Consider the following 14,951-nt stretch of genomic DNA (forward strand, 5'->3'; position numbering starts at 1 on the left):
GGACCCGTCACCCAAAATAATTATTCCAAATCCTATTTTATCACATTAGTCAAGCAAAATGAACTTTAATTACACTATATAAATTATTTCAATCTTGTTTCCTCCAGTCTGGGAATTCATAATTATAACAAGCAGGCAGGAGCCATTTTGTGGACACTGTTATTAAGACAAGTCTTGTATCATCTCAGAATCTTGTTTGTGCACCAGAATGGGGGACCTGATGTCCATCCCCATGTCCTGGTTACACAATTAAATGGTGAAGAGATTGGGGGAATGTGGGGAGAGCAGTGACATGTAGGAAGTGCTGAATGGAAAGTGAAAGTAATTGCCTAAGGCATAGAGGAGGGGCAGACACTATTTGATTGACAGCTGAGATATTTAAATGAGTTTACAACAGCTATGAATGCTTTAATAAAAAATAGAAATTGGATTTCATGTTTAATTTGAAAAGGACTTTTATTATATAGATTTTTGTGTCTGGGTGACAGGTCCACTTTAAAGACAAAAGTTGAATGAAATGATAGATGCCCATGTGGGTGCCAACAGACTGTGCCATTGCTGGGCAGATGTTCTGGTACAGTGTCACCATAGCGGGAAACATTCTGTTTTGCTAAAGAGAAATGATCCTTGGAGGGGGAGCAGATCGGTGACAAGTGCGGGGAGCACTAATATCTATGTTTTGAGATGTGACAGGGGCTACTGACATGGTGTCAAGTAACGTGTGAGAAGAAGAATGTCTGCTGTGATATGAACTTGCCATCCTGGTGAGTCTTCCATCTGCCAAAGAATGAGTGTGGGAGGACGCTGGCTGATGTTTGCTTTTTGGATGAAGCAGAACCCTCTGTTTATGTGATGGATCCTTGGCTGGTGTCTTTCTAGTGCCCAGAGAACCTTACCATATACAATAAGCAGATCTTCTCCCAGGTGGGCACTTCAGCACATTGGTGGTGATATAAGTTCTACTGAGTTATTGTTAGACTGAGCGTCTTGCCAGAAGCTTGGAAACACAAAACCAAGTGTGACCCACTGATAGCACTTGTTTTTCATTCAGCAAGGTGGGCTTAGGTTGGGGCTGACTGAATGAACTTTCCAGGAGACACCATCTTGCCATTGACTCTCCCTCCTCATTCCTTCTCTTTATCCAACTGTCGGAGCAGAAGAAGGCAGTTCATCAAATCACTTTTCCCGTTTATAATCCTATACTATACTAATGAACAATCCAAATGTGCCAAGGCAGAAGCTAGAGGCAGGATAGGGCTCCAACTCCTCCAACTTCCCAGATTTCAGGGGGTTGGAGGGAAGGTAAATAAATAATCCATAATCAGTCAGTGCTCCATTGTTAGTGGGACAACAGAGGAACAAGTGACTGCAGCTCAACATCAGATACAATACAAATGCTTGTCCAGAAATGTATGCAAATCAATTCTAATTGGTTAATGCGTGAGTCACTAACAATATTACCAAAGAGTTGATTTAAAGTGGCTGAAGATAAGGTCATTAGCCCAGAACTGGAACAGCTGTGATAATGAGAGGCACTGCCAAAGGGAACATCATTTAGATGTATCCCTGGGGGGCTCAGAGATGGAATAACCCCCAGTAGCCCAGTCTCACAGGAGTGTGACCAGCCTCAACATTGGATGAGGGAAATCTCAGTTACAGATGGGGTGGGGGCACAATTATCTGGGTGAATGTGGTCACATCGGGAAATCTGGTTGCTATGGGTTACTGCATTTGTGAAAAGTTGAATTGCCTTGATGTATCCTTGTGGTGTAACTCTGTAGTGAAATGTTGGGGTATCCAGGCCTGTGAAAAAACCCAGGCCCGCTCCCTGCTAGCAACCCCCTAATGCTTCCGCAAGTGAGAGCTGGAAGTAAAAGGAACACTATGCAGCTGACTCGTCATTGGGTGGTGGTGGAGGAGGTTCACCAGCAGTGGAGCACTTCTCGACTGATTGGATGGGTCCTGTAGTTTGCAGGCCTTTGACACCCAGTGGGGGCATCTCTCTGCCTCCCAAATGTTTCTGGATTCCTATACATGCAAACTCTTCCTAAAGGCTACAAGTTTCTGATTACATAGAACCCTACGCCTAGTGCTGGTTTTAGGGCAAAATTGGAAGGAGTTTACCCTAGGCCCTCAACATCAGATGGGCCCAAATAGAGATGGGGACATAGATAAAAGTATGAAGGACACATAACATTGTTTAATAACTGGAATGTCCAACCTGTAGCCCTTAACCTGCTGCTGAACGATCACCAACAGCCCCTAAGTTGGGGCACCAGCCTTCCAGCATTGCATCGACTGACTTCTTACACACTTTGCAACTTCCCTTGAGAATAGAAATGACCCCTTGTTCAATTTTCAATTTATTTTGATGACCTTTAACATGGACTTTGCTCATTGGCATCCATAAAGTTGCACAGGGAGGGTTGCTCCAACTCTCCGGCATTGAATACAAAGGACTGTAGTCAGGAATTTTAGACAAGAATAAAGACAGTTGAGACACTTACAGAACTGTGTATTGATCTTCTCTGTCTTATGGCTTCTCCTTACGGCTCCGAGATCACTCACTTTCCTCCGAACATCCCAGTTTTCGAGCTTAATGAAAAACTCTTCGACATGACGAGCCGCCACCAGGCAAAAGCCTCAAGTTCTTCTTGTTGGCAGGAAATTTCCCTGCAAGATAAAATGAGACGCGGGTCTTATACAAAATACTGGCTTGTCATTTTGATTCATTAGACACAATTCTTTGTTTTTTGCTGCTCGGTGACAAGCAAGGAGACATTTATTCTTTCTCATGGATCTGCTAATGGTTCTTCAGCTGTGCACTCAGCAGAAACACTTTACTGTTGCCTGTCAATACTGAAAATCCATTCTCTTCGTCTGAGAGATGCTCAACCTCCTGTTGCATTTCCTCTGCAAAGAACAGCAGATTCTCTTCATGTATAAATATCACAGCTGCTTTAGACACATGTGAGAAGAGCATTTCAGCTTGACAATTTGTAGTCGTTGATCGCATTTTGCAGAAGAGGTTCCTGGGATTTTAAACAGCTGATACATTTTATATATAACGTCCGGATGATCTATAAGATGTTAGATGATGGTTATGCTCATGGACCTCTTTTATGTACCTTAAAACTGTCCTATAACTCTGGGCTTCATCTGAGATCAAAGTCAACAGAAAACCTTCATTGTCTTCTTCCCTCATTTTCTGAGACAGTCTTACCTTTGTGGTAGGACAATGAATGACCTCCACACATGCTACATAAGCCATTAATAAGGAGGCTGCAGGTTTTTTATGAAGGTCTCAGCAGAACTGTATAATCCTTTTGTATGGACAAGTATTGTCTTCCCCATTTTCCTAATCTGATCTTCTGGGATGCTTAGGTCCTTTGAGAATTGATTGACAAGGTGAATGTTATCATAATTAATTGTAAGTCTTCCACCATTGTCCCCATTGCAGAGGGTGGCCTGGACAGTGGCAGGGTCCTCAGTCTTGTGGCCAGTTAGAGTGAGATCTGGGGGTGGGGGGTTACTTTCCTACATAAACCTAAAACCCAGCTAGGGTCATAACTATGAAAACTATTTTCTGCTCAAGATATTCTTGGAACTACGGATTAATGATACACCAGTGCTTTCCTGTATCTCTAACCTTCTTATAAGCTATTAGGACCATGGCCAAATATTGGACACCCTAGGCAATGTTCCCTCTGATTCCTTTTTTTAGCTATGTTCTTTTGTGTGAACATTTTAAACTTGTGTGTGCCAATTCTAAAAACTGTATGCCCAGGTCAGAATTGATACAAAATTTTGTGTTTTCAGAAAAAAATTCTTCGTGTGCATCACAATTTGTTGTGCACACTGGCCTCATAATTTGTGTGCTCACCTTAGAGGTAACATTGCCCCTAGGCACCTAAGGTGCTTGATTTTAAAAAATCAAAAAAGACACCTCAAAAAATGTATTAGCACATCAGTGATGTATGATCAATCCCCCAGGACCCACCAACAGTCTGCCAAACAGATTGTGAAAAGTGTGCCCAAAATAAGAATAGGGTCATTAACAACCCCAAGGGCAGTACAGTATTTTGCATGCAAATCGCCATGTTTTTCACCTACAATTAACGATTTAACCCTGGAATTATCTCCATGTTTAGGGTGGCAGTAGCTCCAGGATGGACGCAATGGTACTCGGTACAACTATACAGAAGTACAAGGAGTGTGTTTGGACACAAGGACCTTTAATGAACACTCACAAATATTGGGTCCGTTTTCTCACAACCTCACTTGCATTTGCGATCACAAATGAACCCTGAAATAGGGGATAAGATACTTTGTGAGATATAGGAGACCCAGTGAAGACTCACTCAGAAGATGTTATTAAAATGTTTTATTCCCAAAATGTAGGGAAAATGATTGTGTTCCAGGTAGGGATGCACCGAATCCACTATTTTGGATTCGGACGAACCCCCGAATCCTTCTTAAAAGATTCGACCAAATAGCAAACCGAATCTGAATCCTAATTTGCATATGCAAAATAGGGGTAGGAAGGGGAAAACATTTTTACTTCATTGTTTTTTGACAAAAAGTCACGTGATTTCTGTCCCTAATTTGCATATGCAAATTAGGATTCGGTTCGGCCGGGCAGAAGGATTCGGCCGAATCCAAATCGTGCTGAAAAAGGCAGAATCCTGCCCGAATCCCAAACCGAATCCTGGATTCGGTGCATCTCTAGTTCCAGGGCCCTGTAACTTCAGGTTAAGCCACTGCTCACAGACGACTATAAAAATGATAAAATGTTCCTCAAGCCGGTGTGATGTCACCTTAGACCCCCCACATATAAGAGGGTAATAAAACAATGCCATTTCCCATGGATCATCCAGAAGATTGAGTGCTAATTCATGTTTCACTGTATATTTCAGCCAACAAGATCACTGCATTATTTATATGCCTTCACTAGAGCAGTTTATTCAAAATATGCATCTCAATTACAAAAGCCGAGCTGAAATGGCTTGAATGAATGATCTGTGATCTGGTTCTTCTGGGAGCCTGAAACTTTCATGTTTTTGCTCAGCTGCAGAGTAAAGGTCTCCACAAATCTCTATGCCATTTCTCATTAGTGTCTGACACTTGCAGTTCCCAAAATGAGCTGGATATGTATACGGGGGAGGGAGGATATGGGGAATATGGGGAAGATAATCTGAGCAGAACTAGTCAGGTTGGTAGTCAGGGTTCTCTTTAGTAGTGGGGGGGCTCTAATATATATATATATATATATATATATATATATATATATATATATATATATATATATATATATATATATTTATATATACATAATTTTTTCCTGGAATGCCCGCACCTCTGACAGTAGTTGATTGGAGGTGCTTGATCAATGTTTATGATATAGGTGATAGAGGATCCGCACTCTCATTTTCAAAGTATAACAACTTTTATTTATCACATCACAATCCGACATTCGGTCCCTCCTGGGGACCTTTCTCCAGGATATTGTGCACAAACAGTGTAACCAATTAAATACCCTCCCCCCCAGTGAATTTGGCGCCCTCATGACGTCATTAGTCCATATATAGTCTTGTGAATAAACATTTTCTTCTCTTTGTTGAAAAACATCGGATTGTGATGTGATAAATAAAAGTTGTTATACGGTACTTTGAAAATGAGAGTGCGGATCCTCTATCACCTATATATAAATATATATATATATATATATATATATATATATATTATGGGACTGTCCTACCAAACACTGTAACTGAAGGGCTGTTCTCTTGCTACTGTTACCATCTCACTCTACTGTCTTGATCTTTTTATAAAGTCTCTATTTCTTATACCTTATATCCCTTCATTTTGCCCTATATTCTCCATACTCCATCCCTATGCCGCCATATTGTCCTGCCATCTCTATCTTGTTATAAGATCCCTACTGTCACCATTTCGATCTGTTTTGTCCTAAAATATCTATTTCACCTGCTGTATGGTCTCCATATTGCCTTATTTTCTCCATTTGTCCAACTGTCTCCATCTTGCCCTACAGTCACTATCTAGTCCTACTGTCTCTATTTCAGTCAACATATCTCTGGTCGTAGTGTCTTTATTTCCATTCAGACCCATATTGCCCTACAGTGTCCAAGCTTGAAATAATATTGGTACTGGGCAGGTAAGAAATGGGGACGGGAGTATTTGTCAGGAGGTTGTGGTTCAACCCAATGAAACTTATGTCCACCACGTTCTTGTAGACCAGAATGTTGACTTACACCTTTACATTTTATGCATATGAATTAAGTCCCACGACCAGGTCCAGACTGAGAATCAAAATAGGCCCTGGCATTTCAGGTACACAGAGGCCCAAACAGCCCCCACCAGCCCACTAAATACTGATGTTCTATGGCACCTTATAGCAGCCCCTCTGACATTTGCCAGAACCCAAAGTCCTGGCCTGCCCACGTCTGCTCCGTGTCCCTCATACTGATGGTACGTTTTGTGGCAGCCCCTGGGCTTTTTTGCCTCTTTTTTTGTGGGGTATGTGGGGACTTCTAGCTGTGTATTCTGTGAAAACATTTGAAACGTTTGATTTTTATATAGAGGTAAATATATAGAGACAGAGTTACATTTTTAGTCTCATAATTTGGCACCTTTTTTCTCCCCTGTTCTTCCCTATTAAGCCGTTCTGTTCCCTCTCGGCTCTCTCAGAGCGCCCACTTGTCTTGTTTAATGGATCTCTCCAGGCGGGAAGCGAATGCTGTTTTTTCCATGTTGACAGAAGATCTGCTGTGCCATGTTTGAGCCTTCTGAACCTCATTGCCATGTTGAGCCTCACTGCACAACAGGAGCCGTCAATCTCTCCTCATCTCACTGCTGCTGCTGCTCCGGGCCTGAGGCCTAGTGATTAGCACCGCCGGTCCCTCCACACTTATTAATAATGTTTGTGTGTGCCGTGCTGTCACTCCTTCATCATCATCCTCATCCCCTTCCTCTGCTCGATTGGGACATTATATCCTGTTTGATAGGAGCAGCATCTCCTGCTTGATAGGAACAGTATCTCCTGCTTGATAGGAACAGTATCTCCTGCTTTATAGGAACAGTGTCTCCTGCTTGATAGGAACAGTATCTCCTGCTTGATAGGAACAGTATCTTCCTGCTTGATAGGAACAGTATCTCCTGCTTGATAGGAACAGTATCTCCTGCTTTATAGGAACAGTGTCTCCTGCTTGATAGGAACAGTATCTCCTGCTTGATAGGAACAGTATCTCCTGCTTGATAGGAACAGTATCTCCCTGCTTGATAGGAACAGTATCTCCTGCTTGATAGGAACAGTATCTCCTGCTTGTTAAGAACAGTATCTCCTGCTTGATAGGAACAGTATCTCCTGCTTGATAGGAACAGTATCTCCTGCTTGATAGGAACAGTATCTCCTGCTTGATAGGAACAGTATCTCCCTGCTTGATAGGAACAGTATCTCCTGCTTGATAGGAACAGTATCTCCCTGCTTGATAGGACCAGTATCTCCTGCTTGATAGGAACAGTATCTCCTGCTTGATAGGAACAGTATCTCCCTGCTTGGTAGGAACAGTATCTCCTGCTTGATAGGAACAGTATCTCCTGCTTGATAGGAACAGTATCTCCTGCTTGGTAGGAACAGTATCTCCTGCTTTATAGGAACAGTGTCTCCTGCTTGATAGGAACAGTATCTCCTGCTTGATAGGACCAGTATCTCCCTACTTGATAGGAACAGTATCTCCTGCTTGATAGGAACAATATCTCCTGCTTGTTAAGAACAGTATCTCCTGCTTGATAGGAACAGTATCTCCTGCTTGATAGGAACAGTATCTCCTGCTTGATAGGAACAGTATCTCCCTGCTTGATAGGAACAGTATCTCCTGCTTGATAGGAACAGTATCTCCTGCTTGATAGGAACAGTATCTCCTGCTTGTTAAGAACAGTATCTCCTGCTTGATAGGAACAGTATCTCCTGCTTGATAGGAACAGTATCTCCTGCTTGATAGGAACAGTATCTCCTGCTTGATAGGAACAGTATCTCCTGCTTGATAGGAACAGTATCTCCCTGCTTGATAGGAACAGTATCTCCTGCTTGATAGGAACAGTATCTCCTGCTTGATAGGAACAGTATCTCCTGCTTGATAGGAACAGTATCTCCTGCTTGATAGGAACAGTATCTCCTGCTTGATAGGAACAGTATCTCCCTGCTTGATAGGACCAGTATCTCCTGCTTGATAGGAACAGTATCTCCTGCTTGATAGGAACAGTATCTCCCTGCTTGATAGGAACAGTATCTCCTGCTTGATAGGAACAGTATCTCCTGCTTGATAGGAACAGTATCTCCTGCTTTATAGGAACAGTGTCTCCTGCTTGATAGGAACAGTATCTCCTGCTTGATAGGACCAGTATCTCCCTACTTGATAGGAACAGTATCTCCTGCTTGATAGGAACAATATCTCCTGCTAGATAGGAACAGTATCTCCTGCTTGATAGGACCAGTATCTCCCTACTTGATAGGAACAGTATCTCCTGCTTGATAGGAACAGAATGTGTGTGACAAGCGGTGGGGACACTGCAGACAGAGCACCCAGCAAGGAATACACGGAGCTGCGCAGGAGGGGTAAGCTGGGAGCAGTCTAATTGGTGTATTCGGTATGGGATCTATTATCCAGAAAGCTCTAAATAAAGTGAAGGAGCGTCTCCCAAAGGCTCCATTTTATCCAATTTACATTTTTAAAAATGATTTCCCTTTTATGTGTAATAATAAAACAGTCTCTTGTACTTGATCCCAACTAAGGTAAAATGAATCCTAATTAGCAGCAAAACAAACCTATTGGGTTTATTTAATGTTTCCATGATTTTTTTAGTAGACTTAAGGGATGTAGACCTAAATTATGGAAAGATCCCTTATCCAGAAACCTCCTGGTCCCAAGCATTCTGTATAACAGGTCCCATACCTATAGCTCACCTGGTATATATGAAATATCCATTGGTGCATAGGGGCGATCATCCCCCCCTTTATTAAAGAAGAGCCAACTGAAGTGCCAGCAAATTGTTCTGCCAAAATATTCAGTTTGGTAATGAAAGAAATTGCAGCGTTCAGCAGAATTACTGCTAAATCTTTATTTGTCAGGAATTTTGCTGTTTTGGAACAGACTCTACATGTTTTACAGAATCCCCCTGATTCAGCTCCCAATTTTTCTAGGGATATGACTCCAAGTAAAAACAATACTATTGCTCCCTCCCCATAGGCTGCCTGTGAGACTATTGGAAAATATAAATATATTATTAGTCACCCCTCTCATACAGGCCATGGAACTCCAAGGTGATTTAGGATATCCTTGTACTTTACAACAGGGGGCTCATTACTTATTAACCACACTTTCCAGTAAGTCATGTGACAGAAATGACATCAATAAGCATGGATGATAACTGATGACATCACTGAGCACCGATTATAACTGATGACATCACTAAACTCTATTTATAAGGCTATCATTTACAGGATATTCATGGCTCTGGAGTATTATATTATATAATATATTCTCAGCCTACATGAGCCCACCTGATTGAAGTTGAACCATACCTGATTGAAGTGGCAGCAGGGTCCAACTAGGTCCCGGGTCTCGTGGGCCCCACCAGCCCAGACCCACCGAACCCGTCATTGCTGCCCCTGGCTTCCCTCTCCAGCCCCTGAATGAAAAAAGGTGTATGGGTGGGCGGTCAGTAGCTTGTGGCAGGGTCGGGGGTCCCAGAGGAGGCTTTGCAGTAGGGGCTGGGTGGCCAGAGGGTGGCCCTGAGACAGCAGTCACAGTGGGCCCTGGGCCCCCCAGTCAGAACCTGATTGGTGGGTGCAAATGCCTGTGTAGTGGGACAAAGTTTCTCCTAACTGGTGCAAACAAATGAGGCCCAGTTCTAATGGCAGGAGGCCCCCAGGCTGATTGTCTCCTTATTACAACACATATTAATGCAGGGCAGTGAGGACCCCCCGGAGTAATGAGATGGCTCATACAAGTCAATGCAACGTTCCAATCACATTGGGATAATGACTTTCAGCTTTACCACAAATAAACGTCTTGCAATCAATAGCAGCGCCGGTCCATTACATCTGTTGCCTATTTATATGGAAAACTTGTGTCAAGCAATAGAGGCAGATATATATATATACTGTACATACATAGATATACACAGAAGTATTCTGCTCGGGCTGTGTGGCCCCCGCTAATAACTGTTTGCTCTGCAGGGTGAATAAAACTGATATATATTTCTATCCCTGAATCTGTGGCTCCTGCAGTACAAGATAGGGGTTAAAGGCCAACTATACCTTCATTTTTGTATTTTCCCTTTTGGAAAGGAAACCTTAAAGCTGCTATAACATTTCATTTAATGTGTGGATAGTGGTCACTCTTTAGCGCTTCCAGCAACACAGAGGTAAATTCCCAGTGGAGGAGGTTCATCAGTTCAGAATGTGCTCTGGATACAATAATAACAGATACAAGTTCATCTAATCTATGAGGCACTTCTGTATCAAAACCAACATAAGCCTCGTGTTTCAGCCCAGCATCTCAATTAATCCCAAAATACCTTAAGCAAATTAGTTCAATGGCTGAATATGTTAGGGGTAAACTTATAGGGCTGTTCCTGCTGAATTGTGCTTAGTACAGGGAATACCTATGCTGCCATAGTTTTATGGGATCTCTCTGTACAGACTATGAGCAAATTTAGGGACTGTTCCTGCTGAATTGTGCTTAGTACAGGGAATACCTATGCTGCCATAGTTTTATGGGATCTCTCTGTACAGACTATGAGCAAACTTAGGGACTGTTCCTGCTGAATTGTGCTTAGTACAGGGGAATACCTATGCTGCCATAGTTTTATGGGATCTCTCTGTACAGACTATGGGCAAACTTAGGGACTGTTCCTGCTGAATTGTGCTTAGTACAGGGAATACCTATGCTGCCATAGTTTTATGGGATCTCTCTGTACAGACTATGAGCAAACTTAGGGACTGTTCCTGCTGAATTGTGCTTAGTACAGGGAATACCTATGCTGCCATAGTTTTATGGGATCTCTCTGTACAGACTATGAGCAAACTTAGGGACTGTTCCTGCTGAATTGTGCTTAGTACAGGGAATACCTATGCTGCCATAGTTTTATGGGATCTCTCTGTACAGACTATGAGCAAACTTAGGGGGCTGTTCCTGCTGAATTGTGCTTAGTACAGGGGAATACTTTCAATCCATGTATTCCTCTTGCCCTAATACTCATTTGCCCTCTATTCCAGACAGCAGGATGGGTGTCCTAATGTCCAAGAGGCAGACGGTGGAGCAGGTGCAGAAAGTCAGCATCGCTGTGTCCGCATTTAAGGACGGATTGAAGGAGAGGCCTCCCAGCAAGAGAAAGTCTGAAGGCTGCATCAGAAAAGGCAGCAAGGCTGATGTGTTGGACCAGGTGCTGGAGGAGGAAAAGGATGAGAGCGGGTCCAAACCCGGCTCCCCGTGCCAGTCTCAGCCTCGTCAGGAAAACCTCATAAACCGGGCAGCTTGGGAGAGACTACGAGACGGGCGAGGGGTGGAGCCGGAGGAGTTTAATAAAAACAGTTGCTTCACTCCACCTGCCTTCATTAGGCCTAAACGAGCTCTTAACGATGATGAACCTCTTGAGATCAGCTTGGAGCAAAGGGAAGAGGTGAGGAACATAGGGAGATAAAGAGGCAATGGATTATTTTTTTTATGAAAAGTTTTAATTTCAATTATGTTCAGCAAATATTCAAGTGAATGGGTCTCAATAATTGCCCAAATATAAATACAGAACATGTTTAATTTCTAATGCATCCTAGAAGAAACAGGAGGATAAATGCAGTGCTTACTCCATGTATAATACACCAGAACACACAGCAGATAAATACAGTGCCAATTCCATGTATAATACCCCAGAACACACAGCAGGATAAATACAGAGCCAATTCCATGTATAATACCCCAGAACACACAGCAGATAAATACAGTGCCAATTCCATGTATAATACCCAGAACACACAGCAGATAAATACAGTGCCAATTCCATGTATAATACCCCAGAACACACAGCAGGATAAATACAGAGCCAATTCCATGTATAATACCCCAGAACACACAGCAGATAAATACAGTGCCAATTCCATGTATAATACCCAGAACACACAGCAGATAAATACAGGGCCAATTCCATGTATAATACCCCAGAACACACAGCAGATAAATACAGGCCAATTCCATGTATAATACCCCAGAACACACAGCAGATAAATACAGGCCAATTCCATGTATAATACCCCAGAACACACAGCAGATAAATACAGGCCAATTCCATGTATAATACCCCAGAACACACAGCAGATAAATACAGGCCAATTCCATGTATAATACCCCAGAACACACAGCAGATAAATACAGTGCCAATTCCATGTATAATACCCCAGAACACACAGCAGATAAATACAGTGCCAATTCCATGTATAATACCCCAGAACACACAGCAGATAAATACAGGCCAATTCCATGTATAATACCCCAGAACACACAGCAGATAAATACAGTGCCAATTCCATGTATAATACCCCAGAACACACAGCAGATAAATACAGTGCCAATTCCATGTATAATACCCAGAACACACAGCAGATAAATACAGTGCAATTCCATGTATAATACCCCAGAATACACAGCAGATAAATACAGTGCCAATTCCATGTATAATACCCCAGAACACACAGCAGATAAATACAGTGCCAATTCCATGTATAATACCCCAGAACACACAGTAGATAAATACAGGGCCAATTCCATGTATAATACCCCAGAACACACAGCAGATAAATACAGTGCCAATTCCATGTATAATACCCCAGAACACACAGCAGATAAATACAGGGCCAATTCCATGTATAATACCCCAGAACACACAGCAGGATAAATACAGGGCCAATTCCATGTATAATACCCCAGAACACACAGCAGATAAATACAGTGCCAATTCCATGTATAATACCCCAGAACATATCAGCAGATAAATACAGTGCCAATTCCATGTATAATACCCCAGAACACACAGCAGATAAATACAGTGCCAATTCCATGTATAATACCCCAGAACACACAGCAGATAAATACAGTGCCAATTCCATGTATAATACCCCAGAACACACAGCAGATAAATACAGTGCCAATTCCATGTATAATACCCCAGAACACACAGCTGAATAAATACAGTGCCAATTCCATGTATAATACCCCAGAACACACAGAAGATAAATACAGGGCCAATTCCATGTATAATACCCCAGAACACACAGCTGAATAAATACAGTGCCAATTCCATGTATAATACCCCAGAACACACAGCAGATAAATACAGTGCCAATTCCATGTATAATACCCCAGAACACACAGCAGATAAATACAGTGCCAATTCCATGTATAATACCCCAGAACACACAGCTGAATAAATACAGTGCCAATTCCATGTATAATACCCCAGAACACACAGTAGATAAATACAGGGCCAATTCCATGTATAATACCCCAGAACACACAGTAGATAAATACAGGGCCAATTCCATGTATAATACCCCAGAACACACAGCAGATAAATACAGTGCCAATTCCATGTATAATACCCCAGAACACACATGTAACACCTATTTGGGCTGCATAGCCCACAAATAGTTAAACTGTCCAGCTAGCAGTAGAAGCATGGGTTACACGCGACTTCACACAACAGGGTCAGGGCCTTCGCCATGTGGAAGTGTTCCCTCTATGGTGTAGTGCAACTACATCCCCCAGGTTACTGTGCATACAACAAAAGATGGGCGCCAGGAGGTTCTTGCAGTAAAACAGAAAACGGTTTATTTAACTATGCCAAAAAGGGCAAATGACCACAGGTTTCAGTACTCACGCAGGAGTTGAGGAAAACAGCATATTGAGAGTTCACACAGATCAAAGGCAGGCTCACACAGAGAGTACACAGGCAAATGCAGTACAACCTTTCCCTCCTGGAAGTTGTCAGGCAAGCAGCTTGTACGCTACAGTCCCTCTTCACTGAGGTCCCTGACTGGAGGCAACACACACAGCCTCTGGGAAGCTACTCCCTTTCTGCAAATCCTTGTTGGAGCTCAGCTGCTCTTTCTCTCTCACCTTTCTGCCTTTCTCTCCTAGAGAGACTATGACAAGTCTGCCCTAGTATATCTGTTCCTCATTCACGGGGTTTCCTGGTCCCCGACTTGGACACATGCCTTCTTCTGGGCCTATTGCACTCAGTCCCCCTGAGCACATCCAGCTGGATCAGCCTCCAGAGGAGAAAGAGGAAGAGGCCACTCCTTACACTCACTATATAGGAGTGAGTCAGAGCAGTGTCATCAAATCTCTTAGCCTATCACTGTAAAGGTTATTCTGTAACAGGGATTCTACCCAATAACCCAGGGAAATGGTGAAAAGATTAACTCTATAGGGCCTGTATCCCTATAGGGCCCTACACACAGCTGAATAAATACAGTGCCAATTCCATGTATAATACCCCAGAACACACAGCAGATAAATACAGGGCCAATTCCATGTATAATACCCCAGAACACACAGCAGATAAATACAGTGCCAATTCCATGTATAATACCCCAGAACACACAGCAGATAAATACAGAGCCAATTCCATGTATAATACCCAGAACACACAGCAGATAAATACAGTGCCAATTCCATGTATAATACCCCAGAACACACAGCAGATAAATACAGTGCCAATTCCATGTATAATACCCCAGAACACACAGCAGATAAATACAGTGCCAATTCCATGTATAATACCCCAGAACACACAGTAGATAAATACAGGGCCAATTCCATGTATAATACCCCAGAACACACAGCAGATAAATACAGTGCCAATTCCATGTATAATAC

At 42.6% G+C, this 14,951-nt stretch overlaps 1 protein-coding gene across 3 annotated transcripts in view; it reads left to right on the forward strand.

Moving 5' to 3' along the window:
• Positions 1-14,951, forward strand: part of LOC108707359 (PHD finger protein 24) — a 66,860-nt gene that overhangs the window by 18,272 nt on the left and 33,637 nt on the right. For all 3 annotated transcript variants that reach the window (XM_018244640.2, XM_041580681.1, XM_041580680.1), the window contains exon 2: positions 11,300-11,703. In XM_018244640.2, the coding sequence (XP_018100129.1) occupies positions 11,308-11,703 (396 nt within the window). In that variant the 5' untranslated portion in view covers positions 11,300-11,307. The remainder of the gene's footprint in view (positions 1-11,299; positions 11,704-14,951) is intronic.

The sequence above is a fragment of the Xenopus laevis genome, chromosome 1S, assembly GCF_017654675.1.
Source record: "Xenopus laevis strain J_2021 chromosome 1S, Xenopus_laevis_v10.1, whole genome shotgun sequence".
NCBI lineage: Eukaryota > Metazoa > Chordata > Amphibia > Anura > Pipidae > Xenopus > Xenopus laevis.